Below are 23713 nucleotides of genomic sequence, written 5' to 3'. Positions count from 1 at the left end.
CACATCTATCAAATCTCCTCTCAACCTTCTCTGCTCTAAGGAGAAAAACCCCAGCTTCTCCAGTCTATCCACGTAACTGAAGTCCCTCATCCTTAGAACCATTCTAGTAAATCTTTTCTGATCCTCTCTAAGGCCTTTACATCCTTCCTAAATTATGGTGCCCAGAATTGGACATGGTATTCCAGTTGTGGCCGAACCAGTGTTTTATAAAGGTTCAACATAACTTCCTTGCTTTTGTACTCTATGCCTCTATTTATAAAGCCCAGGATCCCATATGCTTTTTTAGCCGCTTTTTCAACCTGTCCTGCCACCTTCAAAGATTTGTGCACATATACCCCTAGGTGCTCTGTTCCTGCACCCCCTTTAGAATTAAGTTTATATTGCTTCTCATTCTTCCTGCTAAAATGTATCACTTCGCACTTCTCTGCATTAAATTTCATCTGCCATGTGTCTGCCCATTCCACCAGCCTGTCTATGTCTCTTGAAGTCTATCACTATCCTCTTCACTGTTCACTACACTTCTAAGTTTTGTGTCATCTGCAAATTTTGAAGTTGTGCCCTGTACACCCAAGAACATGTCATTAATATATATCAAAAAAAGCAGTGGTCCTAGTACCAACCCCTGGGGAACACCACTGTACACCTTCCTCCAGTCTGAAAAATAACCGTTCACCACTACTCTCTGTTTCCTGTCACTTAGGTAATTTTGTATCCATGCTGCCACTGCCCCCTTTTATTCCATGGGCATCAATTTTGCTGACAAGCCTAATATGTGGCACTTTATCAAACGCCTTTTGAAAGTCCATATACACCACATCAACTGCATTGCCCTCATCTACCCTCTCTGTTACCTCATCAAAAAACTCAATCAAGTTAGTTAAACATGATTTGCCTTCAACAAATCCGTGCTGGCTTTCCTTTATTAATCCACACTTGTCCAAGTGACTATTAATTTTGTCTTGGATTATTGTTTCTAAAAGCTTCCTCACTACTGAGGTTAAACTGACTGGCCTGTGGTTGCCGGGTTTGTCCTTGCACCCTTTTTTGAAAAAGGGTGTAACATTTGCAATTCTCCAGTCCTCTGGCACCACTTCCATATCTAAGGATGATTGGAAGGTTATGGCCAGCACCTCTGCAGTATCCACCCTCACTTCCCTCAGCAACCTAGGATGCATCCGATCCAGACCAGTGCAGTAGGTAACCCTCCCATCCTGTAGGTGGGGCTGCATCTCCTGCTTTGTTCTAAAGCAAAATACTGCAGATGCTGAAAATTTGAAATAAATACAGAAAATGCTGGAAACACTCAGCAGTTCAGGCAGCATCTGTGGGGAGAGAAACAGAGTTAACGTTTCAGGTCAATGACCTTTCGTCAGAACTGGAAGGAGTTAGAGATTTAACAGTTTTTAAGCGAGTGCAGAGCCAGGGAAATTGGGGGGGGGGGGGTGGGAATGAAGAATAAAAATGAAAGGTTTGTGACTGGGTGCAGTAATTAAACGAGGGTGAAAAAGGGATGGGGGTGAAAAAGGGATGGGGGTGAAAAAGGAATGAGGGTGAAAAAGGGATGAGGGTGCAAGGCAAAAGGGGGGTGGTGATCGATCAATAAAGGAACAAAAGATGGGTCCAGAGTAGGTGTAAACGGTTACAGCACCTGTTGTCTGAGAAAATGAGGTGGAGATGCCGGTGATGGACTGGGGTTGACAATTGTAAACAATTTTATAACACCAAGTTATAGTCCAACAAATTTATTTTAAATTCCACAAGCTTTCGGAGGCTTCCTCCTTTGTCAGGTGAACGATGTGGAGGCTCACCTGAGGAAGGAGGAAGCCTCCGAAAACTTGTGGAATTTAAAATAAATTTGTTGGACTATAACTTGGTGTTGTAAAATTGTTTACAATTGAGAAAATGAGAGCAGTGGTTATGATCTGAAGTTGTTGAAATCAATTTTGAGGCCGGAAGGCTGTAAAGTGCCTGATTGAAAGATGAAAGCATTAGGCACTCTACAGCCTTCCGGCCTCAACAATGAGTTGAGATAATAACCACCGCCCCCATTTTTTGTTTCTTTATTGACTCATTACCACCTCCTTTTGCCTTGCACCTTTTTGTCATTTAATCACTCCTGCCCTATCACAGACCTTCCCCTTTATTCTCTCCTCCTTCCCCCTTTTCCCTAGCTCTGCACTTGCTTATAGAGTGTTAAATCTCTAACTTCTTCCAGTTCTGATAAAAGTTCATCGACCCGAAACATTAACTCTGTCTCTCTCCACAGATACTGCCTGACCTGCTAAGTGTTTTCCAGCATTTTCTGTTTTTATTCTTGCTCTGTTCTGCTGGGAGCAGGGAATTAGTCAGCTCAGTACAGCCATTTGCAGGGCCATTTTGGTACTGCAGCCTATTGAAGATTTGTTTTTCAGAGTTCATTGAGAAATCATTAAAACTAGTCCCTCAGATCCGAGTTTAGATTTGTTTGGACTCAGAGAGATGTGATATTTCCAAATTATGTTTTTTTTTGCTTTCTTTCCCTGACTTAATCAGACTGTATGGATAACACTGCATTGTATTTTCTCCTAGATTCAGCCTGTATTGGCTTCAACTCCTGCCTACTCCTCTCCTTTTCAATTCGGCAAAGGACCGGTAAGTTTCACTTTTTAAGGTTTAATTTTTTTGGGAGACACCTCACGGTAAATAATAATGGATGTGTCTTAAGTGAGTCGTACGATAATTCAGGGCAGTGATCAGTGCTGAAGTTAACCAAGGCAACTCGTTAGAGGTATAGTCAGGCTGGTAATTGCCCAAAAGAAAGTTTCAATGTAAAACCTTATCATTTGTACACGACAAAAATAAGAATGATTAAAAATACATCCCTGATTACATAGAAATTGCAACACAGAAACAGGCTGTTCGGTCCGTCCAGTCTGTGTTCTCCTGCAGAGAAAGAACAAGTTACAGGAGTAGACAGTTGAAGAGTCTTGCACCGGGAATTTCCTTGGGAGGTTTTCCCGAGTGGCCCCCATAGCTTGGCTAGATCGGCGGAAACCCAGTTACAGCGGCTGATCAGGAAGACCCCTCCCCGCTGAAGAAATTGAAAGCCACCCACCCCCCAACTCCACAGCTGTGATGTATCTGCAAGCTCACGACAATCAGAAGCTGTGTGAGAAATGGAGCACCAAAGATTTTGACCATCAGTCACTCGAGCAGGAGTGTGACTACTTTTAACAATGAGCTGTGTCCAGGCTGCCCATGTCAGAGGGGAGCTGTGTAATTATATTGACTTTCCACCCCTCCTCTCAGGCCTCTCACCTAATGGCTAAACAAATCTATATGAACACTTCTTGTCAAGGTGGGAAGCGTAATCGCTCCAAGGTGAGTTGGACTGAATGGATACGAGGAACTTAAGTTGCTCACAGGTGTGGTACTCTTGAATGCTTTAAAAGGAAGAAACAAAAGTACTGCCAGATCTGTACAGCCATTATTACCCGTGCAGTATTACTGTGGCAACAAGTTGAAACTATGAAAGAAATATCTCGATTTGCTTTGATGGCTCAGTAGGTAGCAGTGGCTACAGAACAGGAAGGCCTCAGATAGCAGTGGCTACAGAACAGGAAGGCCTCAGATAGCAGTGGCTACAGAACAGGAAGGCCTCAGGCCCCTTGGCCTAAGCTGAGTTAGCTGATCTCAGCTGAGGTAGTGGTGAGGAGACTTTTTTCTTTAAATTGAGGAACCTAAAGCCAAAGGAAAGAAAGAACCTTGCACGACCTCAGGACATCCCAAAGCACTTCACATAAGAACATAAGATATAGGAGTAGGCCATAAGGCCCCTCGAGCCTGCTCCGCCATTCACTAAGATCATGGCTGATCTTCTACCTCAACTCCAATTTCCTGTCCCATCCCCACATCCTTTGATTCCCTTAATGTCCAAAAATCTGTCGATCTCAGTCTTGAATACACTCAATGACTGAGCGTCCACATCCCTCTGGAGTAGAGAATTCCAAAGATTCACAACCTCTAAGTGATGAAATTTTTCCTCATCTTGGTCCTAAATAGCCGACCCCTTATCCCGAGTCTATGACCCCTAGTTTGAGACTCAACAGCCAGAGGAAACTGCCTCTCACCATCTCCCCTGTCGAGCCCTCTAAAAATGTTATACGTTTCAATGTGATCACCTCTCATTCTTCTAAACTCCAGAAAATATAGGCCCATTCTACTCAATCTCTCCTCATAGGACAACCCTCTCATCACAGGAATCTAATGAACCTCCGTTGCATCCCCTCTAAGGCAAGTATATCCTTCGTTAGGTAAGGAGACCAAAACTGTACACAGTACTCCAGGTGTGGTCTCACCAGAGCCCTATATAATTGCAGCAAGACCTCCTTACTCTTATACTCCAAGCCCTTGCAATAAAGGCTAACATACTATTTGCCTTCCTAATTGCTTGCTGTACCAATATGTTAACTTTTGTGATTCGTGTAGAAGGACACCCAAATCTCTCTCACCTTTTAAAAAATATTCTGCTTTTCTATTCTTCCTACCAAAGTGAATTTCCCTACATTATACTCCATCTGCCACCTTCTTGCCCACTCACTTAACCTGTCGCTATACCTTTGCAGCCTCCTTGCGCCCTCCTCACAGCTTACTTTCCCACCTAGCTTTGTGAAATCAGCAAACTAGGCTACGTTACACTTAGTCCCCTCATCTAAGTCATTAATATATAGTTTAAACAGCTGAGGCCCAAGCACTGATCCTTGCGGCACCCCACTAGTCACAACCTGCCAACCTGAAAATGACTTGTTTATTCCTACTCTCTGTTTTCTGTCCGTTAACCAATCCTCAATCCATGCTAATAAACTACCCCCAATCCCATGAGCCCTAATCTTCTGTAACAACCTCTTGCATGGTACCTTATCGAATGCCTTTTCAAAATCCAAATATACTACATCCGCTGGTTGCCCCTTATCGACCCTGCTTGTTACAGCCTTAAAAAACTCTTAATAGATTTGTCAAACAGGATTTCTTTTTCATAAAACCGTGTTGACTGCCTAATCTTAGTATGATTATCTAAATGCCCTGTTACTACATCCTCAATAGTAGATTCTCGCATTTTCCCTACTACGGATGTGAGGCTAACTGGCCTGTAGTTACCTGTTTTCTCTCTCCATCCTTTCTTGAATAGTGGTGTTACATTTGCTACCTTCCAATCCACGGGGACCGTTTTAGAATCTAGAGAATTCTGGAAGATCAAAACCAATGCATCCACTATCTCTGCAGCCACCTCTTTTAAAACCCTAGGATGTAGGCCATCAGGTCCAGGGGATTTGTCGGCTTTTAGTCCCATTTTAATTTATCCTGTACTTTATCTTTACTAATATTAATTACTTTAAATTTCTTACTCTCGTTAGACCCTTGGTTTCCCACTATTTCTAGAATGTTTTTTGTGTCTTCTACTGTGAAGGCTGATACAAAATATTTGTGTAACGTCTCTGCCATTTCCTTACTCCCCATTATAATTTCTCCTGTTTCTGCCTCTAAGGGACCCATGTTTACTTTCGCTAATCTCTTCCTTTTTACACAAAGAAGCTCTTACAATCTGTTTTTATTTTTCTTGCTAGTTTACTCTCATATTCGATTTTGTCCCTCTTCAATTTCTTGGTCATCCTTTGCTGATTTCTAAAACCCTCCCAATCCTCAAGCTTACTAGTCTTTTTGGCAACATTATAAGTCTCTTTTAATCTAATACGATCCTTAGCATCTCTTGTTAGCCACGGATGGAGTTTTTATTCCTCAAGGGAATGTTTATTACAGCCAATGAAGTACTTTCAAAGTGTAGTCACTCAACGTAGGAAACATGGCAGCCAATTTTGCGCACAGCAAGGTCCTAGAAACAGTCTAAAAACCATCTGATGTTGATTGAGGGATAAATATTGGTCGGGACAATTCCCCTACTCTTCTTCAAAACAATGCTGTGGGATCTTTTACATCCCCCTGAGAGGGCAGAGTCCCAATTTAACATCTCATCCGAAAGATAGCACCTCTAACAGTGCAGCATTAGGTCTCTTAACCATGTTTGTTATCCTTCAAGTGTTAACCTAGACTTGATGCTTAAGTCTCTGGAGTGGGACTTGAACCCACAACCTTCTGACTTAGCAGCGAGAGCGCTACCCATTGAGCCACAGCTTATACACAAGTGATACACAAGCCAAGGTTCACAGGGTGGGACACCAGCAGGGCTGAAGCGACGAGGAGACAGAAAGTGAGGTAAGCGGAGGAGTTGTGATTAAGTAAGGAGCAGCTCGGGGTGTTAAGGACTTGTAGATTGTAGGAAGAAGGGAAGACTGAAGCTGTATCGCTACAATGGTTTAATCTCAGTCGGCTCCTACTATTCTAAAATCCAGACTGACACTCCAGTGCAGTACTGAGGGAGTGCTGCACTGTTGGCACGTCTTCTGGATGAGACTTAAAACTACAACCTGGTCTGCCCTCTCAGGTGGACATTAAAGATCCCATGGCACTGTTTGAAGAAGAGCAGGGGAGTTCTCACCAGTGTTCTGGCCAATATTTATCCCTTAACCTTACATACCGAAAACAGATTATTTGGTCATTATCTCATTGCTGTTTGGGAGATCTTGATGTGCGTAAATTAGCTGTGCATTTCCTTCATTACAATGACCACACTTCAAAAGTATTTAATTTGGCTCTAAAGCACTTTGAGACGTCCTGCGGTCATGAAAGGCGCTGTATAAATGCAAGTCTTTCTTTTCTTTCTTAATATATGGGGCTCGTGCAACAGAGAAAAGGTACCAGATTCACTAGGGTTGATTGCTGGGAAGACCCACTTTGTTTTATTAACCAAATCTTACCAGCTGACAGGAGCCGATGGCATTACCACCCCGGTAAAACCAATATAACAGCAAGGTGAGGGAGGTGAGGAGTTCTGAAGTCCTATTCTAAACTGCACATAGCCTCAAGGTTCCTTGGCTAAAGGGACAGGAAACTAGCCCATTATTCCCATTCCTGATCACTATCCAGTGACCCCTGCTGATGGGTGCACAGATATTGGGTGAGGGCAGGATTGGCACCAGCTTTGATGGCATCTGTGGTTGAATAGTCTGTCAATACTCAATGTCCAACTTGAACTTGGGAAAATGGCAAGTTGAGCAAAGCAATGGCTGGGGTGGAGAGGGAGAGAGAGGGTAGTGGGCATCCCTGAATCTGTATCCAAGGAAGAGACACAGTGTTAAGAAGAGGAGGAGCAAGGTGAGAACATTTTAAGGCCACCTTTGACCTGTTGGCCTCTTAATCCCCAAACCGTATTTATCCGAGTTTGTGCCAACTTTCTTGTTGCACCTTGTGCCTGTGGTGTCAGTGATATTGGAATGGCCGTGGGTCAGCTCCACAGGGTCAATGTATCCTGTGGACACCAGTGCCATTAATATTGGGAAGCAGAATTATTTCGAGCCTGTTTTCACCTCGGCAGTTTTACATTGAGTTGTGTTTCATTGCCAATTTCCTCCTCATCTCTCCTGATATGTCACCCTCACGCCCATCCTTCCTGACTGTACCTAAACAGGAAGTGTTGGCAAGCTTTGACTGTAGAGGGCATCACGGCCAACTCTGATCCTGTCCTCACCTGACATCCACACACCTGGATGTGTTTTCCAAAAGGAGTAATTGGGTCAGGAGTGGGAAAACTCTATCCCAGAGAGCTGAGGCAAGTTACATTACCCTTACCAATCCCATGACTGAAGTCAGCTAACTCAATTCAGACTGGGGATTGAAACTGAGACCTTCCTGTTCTGTATCAATTAGTTCCGCACCAGGCTGTGTTGTTACCAACTGAACATCAGGGAGGGAGCCTTGTTGTATATTTAAACCCTAATATTAATATCTCATCATAATATTGTGAACATTAATTTTTATTCCTCTTCCTTCACCAGCAGCCACACCCAGTGCTGCCATTCGGTTGGATCCAGGCTCGAGCAACCGTGGAGACTTAGTGATTTATTCTTCCTCCCTCCCCATCCCCTGGCTGAGACTGGCAGAACTTGCCCCCTGTAGGGAGTCTGGGTTAGCTGCCACCCCCCCTGTCACTTACCCATGGTGTATGATCTATTTTTTGGCTTTTGACTGAACTCTGATCACTTTGGGTGCATTTCTTTCTGCCCCAAGTCACTTCCATTTCAAAGCAATATGGAATATTGGACTTTGGTGGTCACGGTCCAACGGAGTCAAGGACCAATGCATGCGAGCTTTTGATGCTAGGCTGTATAAAGAGTCGCATTGTAAGATCGACAATGACAGTTAGCCCTTTCATCAGCCAGTTGTGCTTACTGAAAACAAGTTTTACCTCAGCTGTGGCTGAATCACCTTTAAGTTGCCATTGACATGCATCTGTTTTAAGTGTTCATCGATACATCATAAGGTCTTTTACTCCAAACTATTATCCTATGCAGTCGTTTTGTTTAGATCCAAGCACAGGTGCTAATGAAAGGGTTGCGTCTCATTGCACGTCTGTGATTCCATACAAACCGTTACATTAAAAAATTGTCTCCATCTATGAAAATCTGAAATATCCAGTCAAGCTGGTAATGCCACCCCTAGTTATGCTGGAACCTATGCCAGATTCTTCATCAGCCCCTTCCCCATCAGAGTTAATACTGCTGGAGAAGGCCATAGTTTGGGACTCAAACCATCTCTCTCCATTGTTCCCTACCAATTCATTGTTCCTTTAGCTTTTCTCTCTCGCTGTCTGTCTGTCTTTGGCTCTTATTCCCTTGAATCGTAAGATTTGAGTTTTTCAAAATGATAAAAAGAATAAGACAAGAGAACACAGGATTATTTCCATTGGTTGGCAAATGGAAGATCAGGGCACGATTTCAAGATAAGCACTAGATAAATCAAAGGGGTGATTAGAAAAAACCTTTTCACCCAAATTAGAATATGGAATGTTTTATTACAAATTGTGTTCAATACAAATCCATTACAACACTTAAAAAAAAAGCGCTGGATAATTACTTGAAGAATATCAAAGGGAATGGGAAGAAAGCAAGAAAATTGAAAGTAAGCGGGAAAATCACTTCCCCTTCTCTATTGCCCCCTCCCCGCTTTTTGCCTCTCTCTTCGTCTCGCTCTCTCTTCGTCTCGCTCTCTCTTCGTCTCGCTCTCTCTTCGTCTCGCTCTCTCTTCGTCTCGCTCTCTCTTTGTCTCGCTCTCTCTTTGTCTCGCTCTCTCTTCCTCTCGCTCTCTCTTCCTCTCGCTCTCTCTTCCTCTCCCTCTTCCTTCCTCTCCCTTTCTTTCTCTTCCTCTCCCTTTCTTTCTCTTCCTCTCTTGCTTTCTCTGCCTCTCTTGCTTCCTCTCCCTCTTCCTTCCTCTCCCTTTCTTTCTCTTCCTCTCCCTTTCTTTCTCTTCCTCTCTTGCTTTCTCTGCCTCTCTTGCTTTCTCTGCCTCTCTGCTTTTCTTAGGTTTGATTTGTTAGTTTGTGCCTCTGAATTATTCGGAATCTTTTATTCTTTGACTATGTCCTGTTTAATAGGCAGAATTGGTTAAACTCTGTACCTCTGACCTGCTGTCCTGAATCTTTGAATCCCATCCCTCCCCATGTGCCAGCTCCTGATCTGCTGGGTTTTCACTTTTCCCTCCTGGATATAATGCGGTTTCTGTGCTGTCACAGTGGGGAGAGCTTCACTTCCCACAGAATTGGCCACCTGCGAGAAAAGGTCGGGAGAGATGGTTACAGTCCTGGAAGGTGGTTGGAAATGGGACAGCAGGAAAAGCAAGCCCAAGGTGTGAAATTCAACAGCAGCCAACTACTAGAGCAGCAATAAAGAATATTTCACTCGGAGTGGTTCAGTCCAGGTGCACTGTGGTATTGGCATGCTTTCTTGGTATTATCTTGGGTAAATTTCCTCTCACAAAGTTGGTTTGTAGTGCTTCCTGGTTGTGGTGCTTACATATTGTGGCTGCAGTTTGGGGATTAGAGGCATGTGTGGTCAGTGATACACTAACCAGAACCATTACTTCAAATACTAACCTCATTTCCATTGCTTTTCAGAACACCAACCCACCAGTGACCGTGTCTAACCCGGTAAGTATTTGGTTAGGTTTTGTAAAACTATACCTTATAGTTCCATTCTTCCAAAATGCACATGACTATATGTATTGTTCCCACCACTTTTTTTTATTCGTTCATGGGATGTGGACATCGCTGGCGAGGCCAGCATTTATTGCCCATCCATAATTGCCCTTGAGAAGGTGGTGGTGAGTCACCTTCTTGAACCGCTGCAGTCCGTGTGGTGAAGGTTCTCCCACAGTGCTGTTAGGTCGCGAGTTCCAGGATTTTGACCCAGCGACGATGAAGGAATGGCGATATATTTCCAAGTCGGGATGGTGTGTGACTTGGAGGGGAACGTGCAGGTGGTGGTATTCCCATGTGCCTGCTGCCCTTGTCTTTCTAGTTAGTAGAGGTCGCGGGTTTGGGAGGTGCTGTCAAAGAAGCCGTGCCGAGTTGCTACAGTGCATCCTGTGGATGGTACACACTGCAGCCACAGTGCGCCGGTGGTGAAGGGAGTGAATGTTTAGGGTGGTGGATGGGGTGCCAATCAAGCGGGCTGCTTTGTCCTGGATGGTGTGGAGCTTCTTGAATGTTGTTGGAGCTGCAGTCATCCAGGCAAGTGGAGAGTATTCCAACACACTCCTGACTTGTGCCTTGTAGATGGTGGAAAGGCTTTGGGGAGTCAGGAGGTGAGTCACTCGCCGTAGAATAGCCAGCCTCTGATCTGCTCTTAGGAACATAGGAACAGGAGTAGGCCATTCAGCCCCTCGTGCCTGCTCCGCCATTTGATAAGATCATGGCTGATCTGTGATCTAACTCTATATACCTGCCTTTGGCCCATATCCCTTAATACCTTTGGTTGCCAAAAAGCTATCTATCTCAGATTTAAATTTAGCAATTGAGCTAGTATCAATTGCCACAATATTTATATGGCTGGTCCAGTTAAGTTTCTGGACCCCAGGATGTTGATGGTGGGGGATCCGGCGATGGTAATGCCGTTGAATGTCAAGAGGAGGTGGTTAGACTCTCTCTTGTTGGAGATGGTCAATGCATGGCACTTGTCTGGCGCGAATGTTACTTGCTACTTATCAGCCCAAGCCTGGATGTTGTCCAGGTCTTGCTGCATGCTGGCACAGACTGCTTCATTATCTGAGGGGTTGCGAATCGAACTGAACACTACCGGGTTAGACAATCATCAGCGAACATCCCCATTTCTGACCTTATGATAGAGGGGAGGTCATTGATGAAGCAGCTGAAGATGGTTGGGCCTCGGTCACTGCCCTGAGGAACTCCTGCAGCAATGTCCTGGGGTGGCTTTTACAGGTGACAGGGTTGGGGGAGGGGTTTAGGAAGAGAATACTGTGCCAGAATGGGGAGATGTGTGGGGTGAAGGCTGTGCACTGTTGGTGGAGCGGGGGGGGGGGGGTTAGGGGATGGGAGACCCACCCAAAGTATGAAACATTCCAATTGTCCCAGCAGCGACACCAATAGGGGTGGGTATGGGGGAGGGGTGGCACAGAGGAAGGTCTCAGTCAGACATGCGGTCAAATATATCTGTGAGATACCATTACATACGAAATTGACAGGCAGGAAAAGACCAGCTGCTCCATCAAGCCTGCACCACACCATTATAGCCGGACTATTGTGGCTAAACAATCCCCCACCCCACCCCATGCCCGCATCCATGTAATCTCCTGGGAGGCAAAAAAAAACAGGGTCAATGAGGGAAAAAATACTCCGGAAAATTCCTCTCCAACCCCCCTCAGGTGATCAAAACCAGTCCAGGAGATCACATGGACCACGTGTTATGTATAAGTTACCAGGATGTGTAGTGCAACCTGTCAACAAGGCAAAATTCACCGAAAGGAACAAAGTGGCCACCTTAGCTCCCCCCCAAATTTCTCTTTTTTGGGGGGGAACAAACAGTGTTGGTGTTCAGTTCAGAAAATCAGGATGTGGAATCAGAATGGGTGGAGTTAAGAAATAACAAGGGGCAGAAAACACTGGTGGGAGTAGTTTATAGGCTCCCTAACAGTAGTTATAGTGTCGGGCAGAGTATAAAACAGGAAATTAGAGGAGCATGTAACAAAGGTAATGCAATAATCGTGCGGGACTTTAATCTTCATATAGACTTGGCAGACCAAATTGGCAAAAGTAGTTTGGAGGACAAGTTCATGGAATGCATTCGAGACAGTTTTCCAGAACAGTATATCGAGGAACCAACTAGGGAACAGGCTATATTAGATCTAGTATTGTGTAATGAGACAGGGTTAATTAATAATCTTACAGTTAAAGATCCTCTGCAGAAGAGTGATCATAATATTATAGAATTTCATATTGAGTTTGAGAGTGATGTAGTTAAGTCCGAAACTTGGGTCTTAAATTTAAACAAAATCAATTACGTAGGTATGAGGGGCAAGTTGGCTACGGTAGATTGGGAAATTAGATTAAAGGAAATGACGGTAGATAAGCAGTGGGATAGTATTAGATTAAAAGAAGAGGCTTACAATGAATTGATTGAGATTAAACTGGCAAGAAATATAAAAACAGATTGTAAGAGCTTCTACAAACATGTAAAAAGGAAGAGATTAGTGAAAGTAAATGTTAGTCCCTTAGAGGCAGAGACAGGAGAAATTATAATGGGGAATAAGGAAATGGCAGAGAAATTAAACAAATATTTTGTATCTGCCTTCACAGTAGAAGACAAAAAAAGTACTGGAAATAGGGAACCAAGGGTCTAATGAGAGTGAGGAATTTAAAGTAATTAATATTGGTAAAGAAAAAATACTGGAGAAATTAATGGGACCAAAAGCTGACAAATCCCCATGACCTGATGGCTTACATCCTAGGGTTTTAAGAGGTGGCTGCAGAGATAGCGGATGCATTGGTTTTGATCTTCCAGAATTCCCTAGATTCTAGAATAGTAGATAAGGGGGAACCAGTAGATGTAGTATATTTGGATTTTCAAAAGGCTTTCGATAAGTTGCCACACAAAATTAGGGCTCATGGGATTGGGGGTAATATATTTAGCATGGATTGAGGATTGTTTAACGGACAGAAAACAGAGAGTAGGAATAAATAAGTCATTTTCGGGTTGGCAGGTTGTAACTAGTGGGGTGTACAAGGATCGGTGCTTGGGCCTCACCTGTTTACACTATATATCAATGACTTAGATGAAGGGACCGAGAGTAATATGTCCAGGTTTGCTGACGATACAAAGCTAGGTGGGAAAGTAAGCTGTGAGGAGGACGTAAAGAGGCTGCAAAGGGATATAGACAGGTTAAGTGAGTGGGCGAGAAGGTGGCAGATGGAGTATTATGTGGGGAAATGTGAAATTATCCATTTTGGTAGGAAGAACAGAAAAGCAGAATATTTTTTAAAAGGTGAGAGGGATTTGGGTGTCCTTGTACACGAATCGCAAAAGTTAACATATAGGTACAGCAAGTGATTAGGAAGGCAAATGGTATGTTAGCCTTTATTGCGAGGGGGTTGGATTATAAGAGTAAGGAAATCTTGTTGCAATTATATAGGGCTCTGGTGAGACCACACTTGGAGTACTGTGTATAGTTTTGGTCTCCTTACCTAAGGAAGGATATACTTGCCTTAGAGGGGATGCAACAAAGGTTCACTAGATTGATTCCTGGGATGAGGGGTTTGTCCTATGAGGAGAGATTGAGTAGAATGCTCTTTTCATTCTCCTCCGGCCTGCTCAATGGCCCCGTCTCTCAGCAAGAGTTTGGGGAACAGTGTTGGGAGTTTGGGCTATCCATGACCTCACACTCTACGACCTGTGCTGGAATGCTGGGTTACTCAGCAGCTAAAATCTGACCGATTCACTCCCAAGTCCTTTGCCACCTTCCTCACCCAGTTGAACCGATGCGACAATAGAACCTAGTGTGTGGACACTAATGACGCAGATTCACGTGCTATCTTTTTACAAGATCATTTGCTGGGCTTCAACCCACTATGGCAGGTCACGTGCAGCTCTAATTTATATATTGTAAACAATTTTACAACACCAAGTTATAGTCCAGCAATTTTATTTTAAATTCACAAGCTTTCGGAGATTTTCTCCTTCCTCAGGCAAATGTTTCAAGATCTCCTTGAAGCCTACGCATTTATACATATTGAACAATAATACATGGTGTTTACAGACTGCCCCTGCAACTGCCCGTTGCCAAGGCAATCACCGTGTTCAGACAGAGAGGTGTTACCTGCAGAACCTCCGAATACACATTCAACAAAAAAACAAACAGGGAAAAAAAACAGAGAAAAAAAAACACAGAGAGAGGCAGAAACATCCGGAAGGCAGAGAGAGCCAGCAAATGACCCATTATATTAAAAACAGATAACATTTGTTCGCTGGTGGGGTAACGTGTAGCGTGACATGAACCCAAGATCCCGGTTGAGGCCGTCCTCATGGGTGCGGAAATCTCCTAATTTATATAAACACACATCTTTTATACGTCTAAACTGTTGAGAGTTGGAGCATCAACTTCCGTGGTGATACCTTCATGTTGACTTCCTCCCTGGGGATACCCCAGGTGTCAGTCTTGGCTCAGTGGGTAGCACATTCACCTCTGAGGTAGAAGGTTGTGGGTTCAAGTCTCCCTCCAGAATTGAGCACAAAATCTAGGCTGACACTCCAGTGAAGTACTGAGGGAGTGCTGCACTGTTTGAGTGTGCTATCCTTCAGATAAGATATAAAACCGAGGCCCTGTCTGTCCTCTCAGATGGATGTAAAGATCCCATGGCATTATTTTGAAGAAGAGTAGGGAAGTTCTCCCTGGAGTCCTGGCCAATATTGATCCCTCAACCAGCATCTCTTAAACAGATTATAAGAACATGCAAAATAAGAGCAGGAGTCGGCCATACGGCCCCTCAAGCCTGCCCCGCCATTCAATCAGATCATGGCTGATCTTCAACCTCAATTCCATTATCTTGCCTGATCTCCATGTCCCTTGATTCCCCTGGAGTCCAAAAATTTATCTATCTCAGCTTTGAATATACTCAATGACTCAGCATCCACAGCCCCCTGGGGTAAAGAATTCCTAAGATTCACGACCCTCTGAAGAAATTCCTCCTAATCTTAGTCATAAATGGCCGACCTCTTATCCTGAGACTATGCCCCCTAGTTCTAGACTCTCCAGCCAGGGGAAACAATCTCTCAGCTGCTACCTTGTTAAGCCCCCTCAGAATCTTTCATGTTTCAATGAGATCACCTCTCGTTCTTTTAAACTCCAGAGAGTATCGGCCCATTCTACTCAACCTCTCCTCATAGGACAACCCTCTCATCCCAAGAATTAATCTAGTGAACTTTCATTGCACTGCCTCCAAGGCAAGTATATCCTTCTTTAGATAAGGAGACCAAAACTGTATGCAGTACTCCAGGTGAGGTCTTACCAAAGCCCTGTACAATTGTGGTAAGACTTCCTTACTCTTGTACTCCAACCCCCATCCAATAAAGGCCAACATGCTATTTGCCTTCCTAATTGCATGCTAACTTTTTGTATTTCATGGACAAGGACACCCAAATCTCTCTGAACGCCAACATTTAATAGTTTCTCACCATTTAAAAATAATCTGTTTTTCTATTCTTCCTACCAAAGTGAATGACCTCACATTTCCCCACATTATACTCCATCTGCCACCTTCTTGCCCACTCATTTAACCTGTCTATATCCCTTTGCAGACTCTTTGTGTCCTCCTCACAGCTTACTTTCCCACCTAGCTTTGTACTGTCAGCAAACTTGGATAAGTTACACTCGGTCCCTTCACCCAAGTCATTGGTCATTATCTCATTGCTGTCTGTGGGACCTTGCTGTGTCCAAATTGGCTGCAGCGTTTCCTACATTGCAATAGTGATGCTACTTCAAAAGTATTTCATTGTCTGTAAAGCACTTTGGGACTTCCTGAGGTTGTGGAAGGCGCTATGTAAATGCAAGACTTCTTTTGTTCTGGGAAGGTGTTGAGTGACGAATATGAACTATGCTGTCCCACGTTTAAATGGCTGCTCACCAGCCTCGGCAGATTACCTGTCCAGCCTTCAGAGAATGATCTTTAGGAGGGGAGAAGATTGAAAGGAAAAAAAGAGGCAAAAATACATCACAACCAGAATGATAGGCTTTGCGCAATGTCTGGCCTGTTTAGAATGTGGCTTCATTCATGTGGGCTCCTCATATTCCAAGGTCCCCCTTTGGCCTGGTGCGGTGGCTGGTTCATCGTGATAAAAGGGACCTCCTGCTCATGGTCGTGCCATTTCTTTTTCAGGTGGTTCCATACCAGGCCTACATGGGAAGCCTCTGGCCACAGCAGAAGATAAAAGTAATTGGGACCGTGAGACCCAAGCCTCACAGGTAAATGGTTGGCAGTCAGTGGCAAGACTGATTTTCTTTATAAAGGGCCTTGCTAGCAGAAGAAATCCCAGTCTGGGAACGCCTCGAATATAAAATTCTCATCCTTGAGTTCAAATCCCTCCATGGTCTCGCCCCTCCCTATCTCTGTTACCTCCTCCAGCCCTACAACCCTCCGAGATCGCTGAGCTCCTCCAATTCTGGCCTCTTGCGCATCCCCAATGTCGGCATACTATTTGACAGAGACGTGCCTCACAGCAGAGTCTGATCCTGTCGATCTCATGTCCACACATACACTTTCCAGCAGGATCACTGTATAGCTTTTATAGGGAGCAGGAACACTGGCTGATTATTTCCACCCCCCCCCTAACCAAGAGACATTAGGGTTTATTTTGACTGCCTTCACCTGGCCTCAAAATGGGGTTCAGTAGCCTCACCGCCCAGTTAAGAGCGGCGATGCGGCAGGCTCCATTTAGAAAAGGCGACGTCTGCCGGGTGTCCAAATTGCCCGCTGGTTTCAGACGCTAGTTCCCATTTTAATACGGAAATCGGCGTCTTAGGACATAAATAGAGCCCCGATTGCCATTTTAGGTCAGAACAAATTTGAAGGAGTAGACAAAAGGTGGAACAAGAAGAAGCTGCAAGTTGCAAACTGAGTCATCTACCAGCCCACATTATGCTTTTTTTCAGGTTTACCATTAATCTGAAGACGAGTTATGGTGATAACATTGCCCTCCACATCAATCAAAGATTCGATGAAAACGCAGTGGTTAGGAACAGTCGGATCAACCAGAGCTGGGGTACAGAGGAGCGGGGCCTGCCATTTCTCCCATTCGTACCTGGCCAAACATTTGAGGTATGCTTTCTGACTTTGCATTGAGTGATGCTCCTAAGCCAAATCTCTTGGGCTTGCTGTAGATGAAGCACGTAACGTGGAACTAACTGTGGGCTAACCTCTACGCCAATAACATTGATGTTGTAGAACGTTTCTAGCACAGAGGGATCAGTTATTCAGAACAGGGAGGCCTCCCCTTCACTTCAGTTGCTGTAGTGGGTATGGTAACCTACTGGTTATGGGATAGACTAGCAACTCAAGAGGTGATGAGTTCAAATCTCAGTAAGTTTTAATTTTGAATTTTTAAAACAATCTGGTAATTAGCACCAGAAAATGACCTGCCAGATTGCTGTAAAAACCTAACTGGTTCATTAATACCCGTCAGGCCTACATGTGACTCCAGTCCCAAGCTATGTGGTTGACCCACGCTGCCGTCAAGGTGACTCGGGAGGTTAATCAACAGCACCTTGCCAGTGTTACCCACTTCCCAAGAACATATTTTAAAAATTGATTTGTTTTAGATATTTAAGATGCTGTTATTAGTTTTGTGGTACAACTGGGGTTGACAACTCTGGTTGGACGTATTCATGGAGGTTTCATCACATGACCTCTCGTCTCCAACTGCATTGCCCGGTCAAACAGCCATTTTTATTCTTCGCCAATATTTTTACAACTAATAAACGAAAATGAAAAATACACACTTTTTTTACTGCCCCTAAGATATTTCTCACCGCAGCAGTGACCTGGAGATTAATCTTTAACTCCTGGAGACTCCAGGCCAATCCAGGAGGGCTGGCAACACTAAGTACAAAGCTGAGGAGCTTTGTTTGGTTACCAGTTACTGAAGTCAATAACAGCAAATCTGGTCACTTGAGTATGTTCATTTTGTTTACATTATGAATACTGATTAACTTCCTGTCGAGGGGGACACTCCTAACCTATTGTACCTCTCTCCGAGTGCAGTTAAGTTTTCACGTTAATACAAGACGGTTTTGAATGCTCAATGATGCAAAACAGTTCATCTCATGTCGTGTCCTGATCTGACACTCGAGCATCTTACAGCCGAGTGAGCTGGAATCCCCACTCCCAACCCCTCCCCCTCACAGGAGAGCGTCTCGAGTCTCTTCAATTTCGCACTGGCTGCAGTATAAATCCAGTGCAGTGCAAAGATGTATTTTAGATCTGTCTGGGTGTTCCACTCTCACTTTTAAAACCTTTGATTGTCATGACAGTACAGGCAGTCCTAATGCTAATAACTAGTTGCCTATGGGAGGGGAACTTTGTACACATATTGCAGCATACCTGCATGGAGCCCTGTTGTTGTTGCTGCACCTCAGTCCCAGTCAGACCGAGATCAGTGCGCAAGAGGTCTGCTGACTGCCATCATAGCTGGTAGGTACTGGCCCTCGATCGGGGGCTCAGGTATACTGGCAGTTACTCCCTCCACCACCATATTGAGTGGGATTATGGGTCGCATTGTAGCCCTATCCCTGGCTCGCACTTCCCTTTGAAGGGTGGCTCCCCATTAGGAGTGTGGGATGGGTGACTTTGCCTTTAAGTCATCATCCACGCTGTAGCCACACCCAGAGTTTGCAGGATGTGGATGGATCCCCAGAGACACAGACAGCACAATGTGCGTTGAGAGCCACAGGTGAGGTAAAGGTGGGCTCCATTTGGCTTCCAGTTTGGATTTTGAGTACCAAATATGTTGGGTTATTAATAGAACTTCTATGGATCTATAGGAGGATTGGGTGGTGGAACGGATTTAGGCACTGGGTTTGCACTTCTAGGATGAGTAAAGGTCTCCTCTATCTGCTGCTTGTAAGGGTCCTGTCTGTTTGGAGTTCAGGTGGATGTTAAAGATCCCACGCCACAATTCCAAGAAGAGCACAGTGTTTTCCCAGTGTTCCGGCCAACATTCCTCCCTCAACATACACCACCTAACAACAGACTATTATTTATCTCATTGTTATTAGTAGGATCTTGCTGTGTGTAAAATGTGTTTCTTTATATGATAACAGCATTGACACTCCAAAGTAATTCATGTGTGAAATGCTTTGAGACATGATAAGACCCTATGTAAATACAAGTCCTTTGTTTCTTAGTACTTTGTGTCTGACCAGATTACAAAAGACCTCTTGATGTGTTGATGAAGGGATTTCATGATTTATCTGGAATTGTTTCTTGTCAGATGCTAATCGTGGTTCAACCAACCTGCTACAAGGTCTCAGTCAATGGAAGACACCTGTTCAACTTCAACCATCGGATTCAACCCTTGAACCAGGTCGATCACCTAGAAGTCACTGGCGATATCTCCCTTTCTCATGTGCAATACTGACATCATGAAGTAATTAAAAACAGAAAATGCTGGAGAATCTCAGCAAGTCAGGCAGCATCTGCATACGAATTAAGAGCAGGAGTAGGCCATTCGGCCCCTTGAGCCTGCTCTGCCATTTGATAAGATCATGGCTGATCTGATTGTGACCCCAACCCTACTTTTCCATCTACCTACTATAACCTTTGGCTCCCTTGTTAATCAGGAATCTATCTAAATCAGTCTTAAAAATATTCAATGACCCTGCCTCCACCGCTCTCTGGGGAAGGGAGTTCCATAGACTCACGACCCTCTGAGAGAAAAAAATTCTCCTCATCTCCATCTTAAATGGGAGACCCCTTATTTTTAAACTGTGACCCCTAGTTCTAGTCTCTCCCACAAGGGGAAACATCCCCTCAGTATCTAGCCCTTCTAGTCCCCTCAGGATCTTATGTGCTTCAATAAGATCACCTCTCATTCGTCTAAACTCCAGTGTATACAGGCCTAACTGGTCCAACCTTTCCTCATAAGATAACCCCCTCATCCCAGGAATCAGTCGAATGAACCTTCTCTGAACCGTCTCCAAAGCAATTATGTCCTTTCTTAAATAAGGAGACCAAAACTGCACACAGTATTCTAGATGTGGTCTCACCAATGCCCTGTACAACTGTAGCAAAACATCTCTACTTTTATATTCCATTCCCCTTGCAATAAATGACAACATTCCATTTGCCTTCCTAATCACTTGCTGTACCTGCATACTAACTTTTTGTGATTCATGTACTAGGACACCCAGATCCCTCTGTACCTCAGAGTTCTGCAATCTCTCTCTATTTAAATAATATACTGCTTTTCTATTCTTCCTGCCAAAGTGGACAAGTTCACATTTTCCCACATTATACACCATCTGCCAAATTTTTGCCCACTCACTTAACCTATCTGTATCCCTTTGCAGACTCCATATGTCCTCTTCACAACTAACTTTCCTACCTACCTTTTCTTATCAAATGGCAATGCAGGCTCGAGGGGCCGAATGGCCTACTCCTGCTCTTAATTCGTATGTCCGTATGTTTGTATGTGTCATCAGCAAATTTAGCAACCATACAATCGGTCCCTTCATCCAAGTCATTGATAAAGATTGTAAATAGTTGAGGCCCAAGCACTGATCCCTATGGCATTCCACTCGTTACATCTTGCCAACCTGAAAATGACCCATTTATGCCTACTCTCTGTTTCCTGTTAGCTAACCAATTCTTTATCCATGCTAATATGTTACCCCCTACACCATGAGCTCTTATTTTCTGTAGTAGCCTTTGATGTGGCACCTTGTCAAAAGCCTTCTGGAAATCCAAATAGACCACATCCACAGGATTCCCTTTATCCACGTTGCTTGTTACTTCCAGCATTTTCTGTTTTTATTTCAGATTTCCAGCATCCGCAGTATTTTGCTTTTGATCATGAAGTAAATGATCTTCTCTATCTGTGAAGCAGAATCTATCTCTTTTGGAGAGTCCCGCATTCTTCTCATTTAACTCCCTCCTTTCTTGCAGAATAATCCTTAGTCGAAACTTCCCTCCACAGAGCCCAGAGGACGGCCATTTTGTTTGAGTGCAGTGAAGAAAGTCACCATAACTCTTGCACGGCACATTAGCCAATGGCAATGATTCCCATGGGTTTGGTCGTGGCTTGTATTTGGAAGCACTTTTTGTTGTGTTTTTTTTAAAATTGCAGTTAAACAGAGCAAAACATCCACAGGCTAACACTCGGTGACACAGAGCAAGGAATGGGCACAGGTCTGATCTCCACTCCAGTCAGTTCCCAATCTGACATTGCTGTTGTCTCCCAGAATATAAAGGCTGTCCTCAGTGGTTGGCTTCAATCTGGGACCAGGCCATTTGTCCACTCTTGTCAGCTTCAGGGGTCAATCTGGATATCAAAGAAAAGCGATGAAAACAACCTGAGAAAGTTGTCCCAAAACCCAATAAAAATACATGATTCCCACTAGACTTTACTGCATCCGAAGTAGAAACTAGTGTCGATGATGCTTAAGAGAGTGCTGTTGATTAGCAGGAAAACAAAATGGCTGCCTTTCAAGGGGTTTCAACTAAGGATCATCCAGCAAAAAGGCTGCTAAAATGTTACGTAGCAGACACGAGGGTACAATTTGCCCCTCTGCTCTTATTCCCCACCCTGTCCCGGTTGTTTATAGATTCATAAAAATACACAGCACAGAAGGAGGTCATTCGGCCCATCGTGCCTGTACCGGCTCTTTCCACTCCCCTGCCGCTTCCCCATAGCCTTGCAAATTTTTCCCCTTCAAGTATTTATCCAGTTCTCTTTCTTTGCAATATTTCTAAGTCGTCGCCTCTTATCAGCGAAACTCAGTTCAGATTCACAGGGTAGTTGCTGGTTTTGGCTGGTCTCCCATTGGATGTGTTTTGTTCCAGTGCTTTTGCTGCTGGACAGTTTTTACAAGAGCAGATATGAACTGTGGTAAGAGGGCACTGTACAGTAGCAGGATGCAAATCAGGTTCAATAGGAGAATCCCTGGTTCAATTCCTGATCTGTGCTGAGTAAGCTGCTCTCAGGTGGGATGCTATTAGTGACCTCAGCACCCTGGGAGAGGGGAAGAGAAAAAGAATCAGGCACGGTGCCCACTCCTGATCTAGTGACCCCCCTTCTGGAAAGACCGTTTGTGCCCCGACATCGGGCGAGGTCGTTGTTAGGCTCATTTGCGATGCTGTCCCAGTCAAATAACACTGTCCAGGCTCACGTGCACAGAATGGCCATTAACGCATGGTCCCAGAGGGTGACTGATGCCTGATGAACCGATGTACAGACTGCTGACAGGAGACGACAGGAGAAAATTAGGGCAAAAATGCAAAAAGATTGAACCCCATTAATTTGGGAGAAAGTTTCCCCTGTGTACTTGGTGTAGCAGCAAGGCAAAGCTGTTTTTAAAGAACGTACTTATAATGTCACTAATTTAGTGTCTAGTGGAAATCTCTCCTCCACCATGTGACATACAGGATGGCCACTAACAAACAGCACTGAGGAGAACCCAGCCATTCTATCGATATAGAGAAACTTCCTTGAAATAAAACCCTCCACCATACACCTTTACACATGGAACATAGGAACAGGAGTAGGCCATTCAGCCCCTCTAGCCTGTTAGATCATGGCTGATCTGTATCTTAACTCCATTTACCCACCTTGGTTCCATAACCCTTAATACCCTTCCCGAACAAAAGTCTATCAATCTCAGTGTTGAAATTTTCAATTGACCCCCAGCCTCAACAGCTTTTCTGGGGGAAAGAGTTCCAGATTTCCACTACCCTTTGTGTGAAGAAGTTTTTTCCTGACATCACCCCTGAACGGCCTAGCTCTAATTTTAAGGTTATGCCCCCTTATTCTGGATTTGGTAGGGTTTCTCTCTATCTACCCTATCAAAAAGCAAAATAAAAAGTAAAACTTCAAATATTGTTAAGAAGCTCTGTAATAACATTTACACTGTACTTTCTGTTTAATTACAACATTTTTGCATGTATTATTTTAATCATAGACTGACATTGTACTGCTGAGTTTGCACTCCCTGTAAAGGGGCTGAGGCAAACACTGCTCTTTAAAAGGAAATTTTTAATTGAATCGTCACAGACCTTTCAAGGCGCATTAAAAAACGGTGGTAGAATATTTATTGTGTCAAACGGGTTTGATTGTGACCAAAATATTCACAGCTCAGTCAGCATTTGAAAATAGAGAGAGATGAGTTTGTGTTTTTATTGGGAAGTTGCGGTATAACCAGGTGCAGAACTGCTTTACAGGGCCGTTCCTTCATCGTCGCTGGGTCAAAATTGTGGAACTCCCTACCTAACAGCACTGTGGGAGAACCTTCACCACACGGACTGCAGCGGTTAAAGAAGGCGGCTCACCAGCACCTTCTCAAGGGCAATTAGGGATGGGCAATAAATGCTGGCCTTGCCAGCGATGCCCACATCCCATGAAAGAATAAAAAAAATTTCACAGGTAAAGTTTGTGGCACCTCACAGGTAAAGGTTGTGTCACCTTACAGCTCTTGCCAGTTCCCAGTCTGGGACTTCAGGTGCCTCCCAGCAGTAGGGTGGGACATTTGCCCGATGAATCATTCCTGGCAAATGGAACATATCATTGTG

The 23713-nt window shown here is 44.2% G+C and overlaps 1 protein-coding gene across 5 annotated transcripts in view; it reads left to right on the top strand.

Annotated features, from left to right (window-relative positions):
- LOC137306062 (galectin-9-like) overlaps positions 1 to 23234 on the top strand; it is a 45747-nt gene extending 22513 nt beyond the window's left edge. For 2 of the 5 annotated variants that reach the window (XM_067975115.1, XM_067975114.1), the window contains 6 exons: positions 2569 to 2631; positions 3289 to 3360; positions 10043 to 10075; positions 16313 to 16398; positions 17086 to 17251; positions 19422 to 23234. In XM_067975115.1, coding sequence (XP_067831216.1) covers positions 2569 to 2631; positions 3289 to 3360; positions 10043 to 10075; positions 16313 to 16398; positions 17086 to 17251; positions 19422 to 19568 — 567 coding nt within the window. In that variant the 3' untranslated portion in view covers positions 19569 to 23234. The remainder of the gene's footprint in view (positions 1 to 2568; positions 2632 to 3288; positions 3361 to 10042; positions 10076 to 16312; positions 16399 to 17085; positions 17252 to 19421) is intronic. The other 3 variants (XM_067975117.1, XM_067975116.1, XM_067975118.1) reach the window with 2 other exon arrangements.
- The last annotated feature ends 479 nt before the right edge of the window (positions 23235 to 23713 follow it).

The sequence above is a fragment of the Heptranchias perlo genome, chromosome 41, assembly GCF_035084215.1.
Source record: "Heptranchias perlo isolate sHepPer1 chromosome 41, sHepPer1.hap1, whole genome shotgun sequence".
Lineage (NCBI taxonomy): Eukaryota > Metazoa > Chordata > Chondrichthyes > Hexanchiformes > Hexanchidae > Heptranchias > Heptranchias perlo.
The sequence above is the reverse complement of the archived record's forward strand: the minus strand, read 5'-3'. Positions and strand labels throughout refer to the sequence as shown.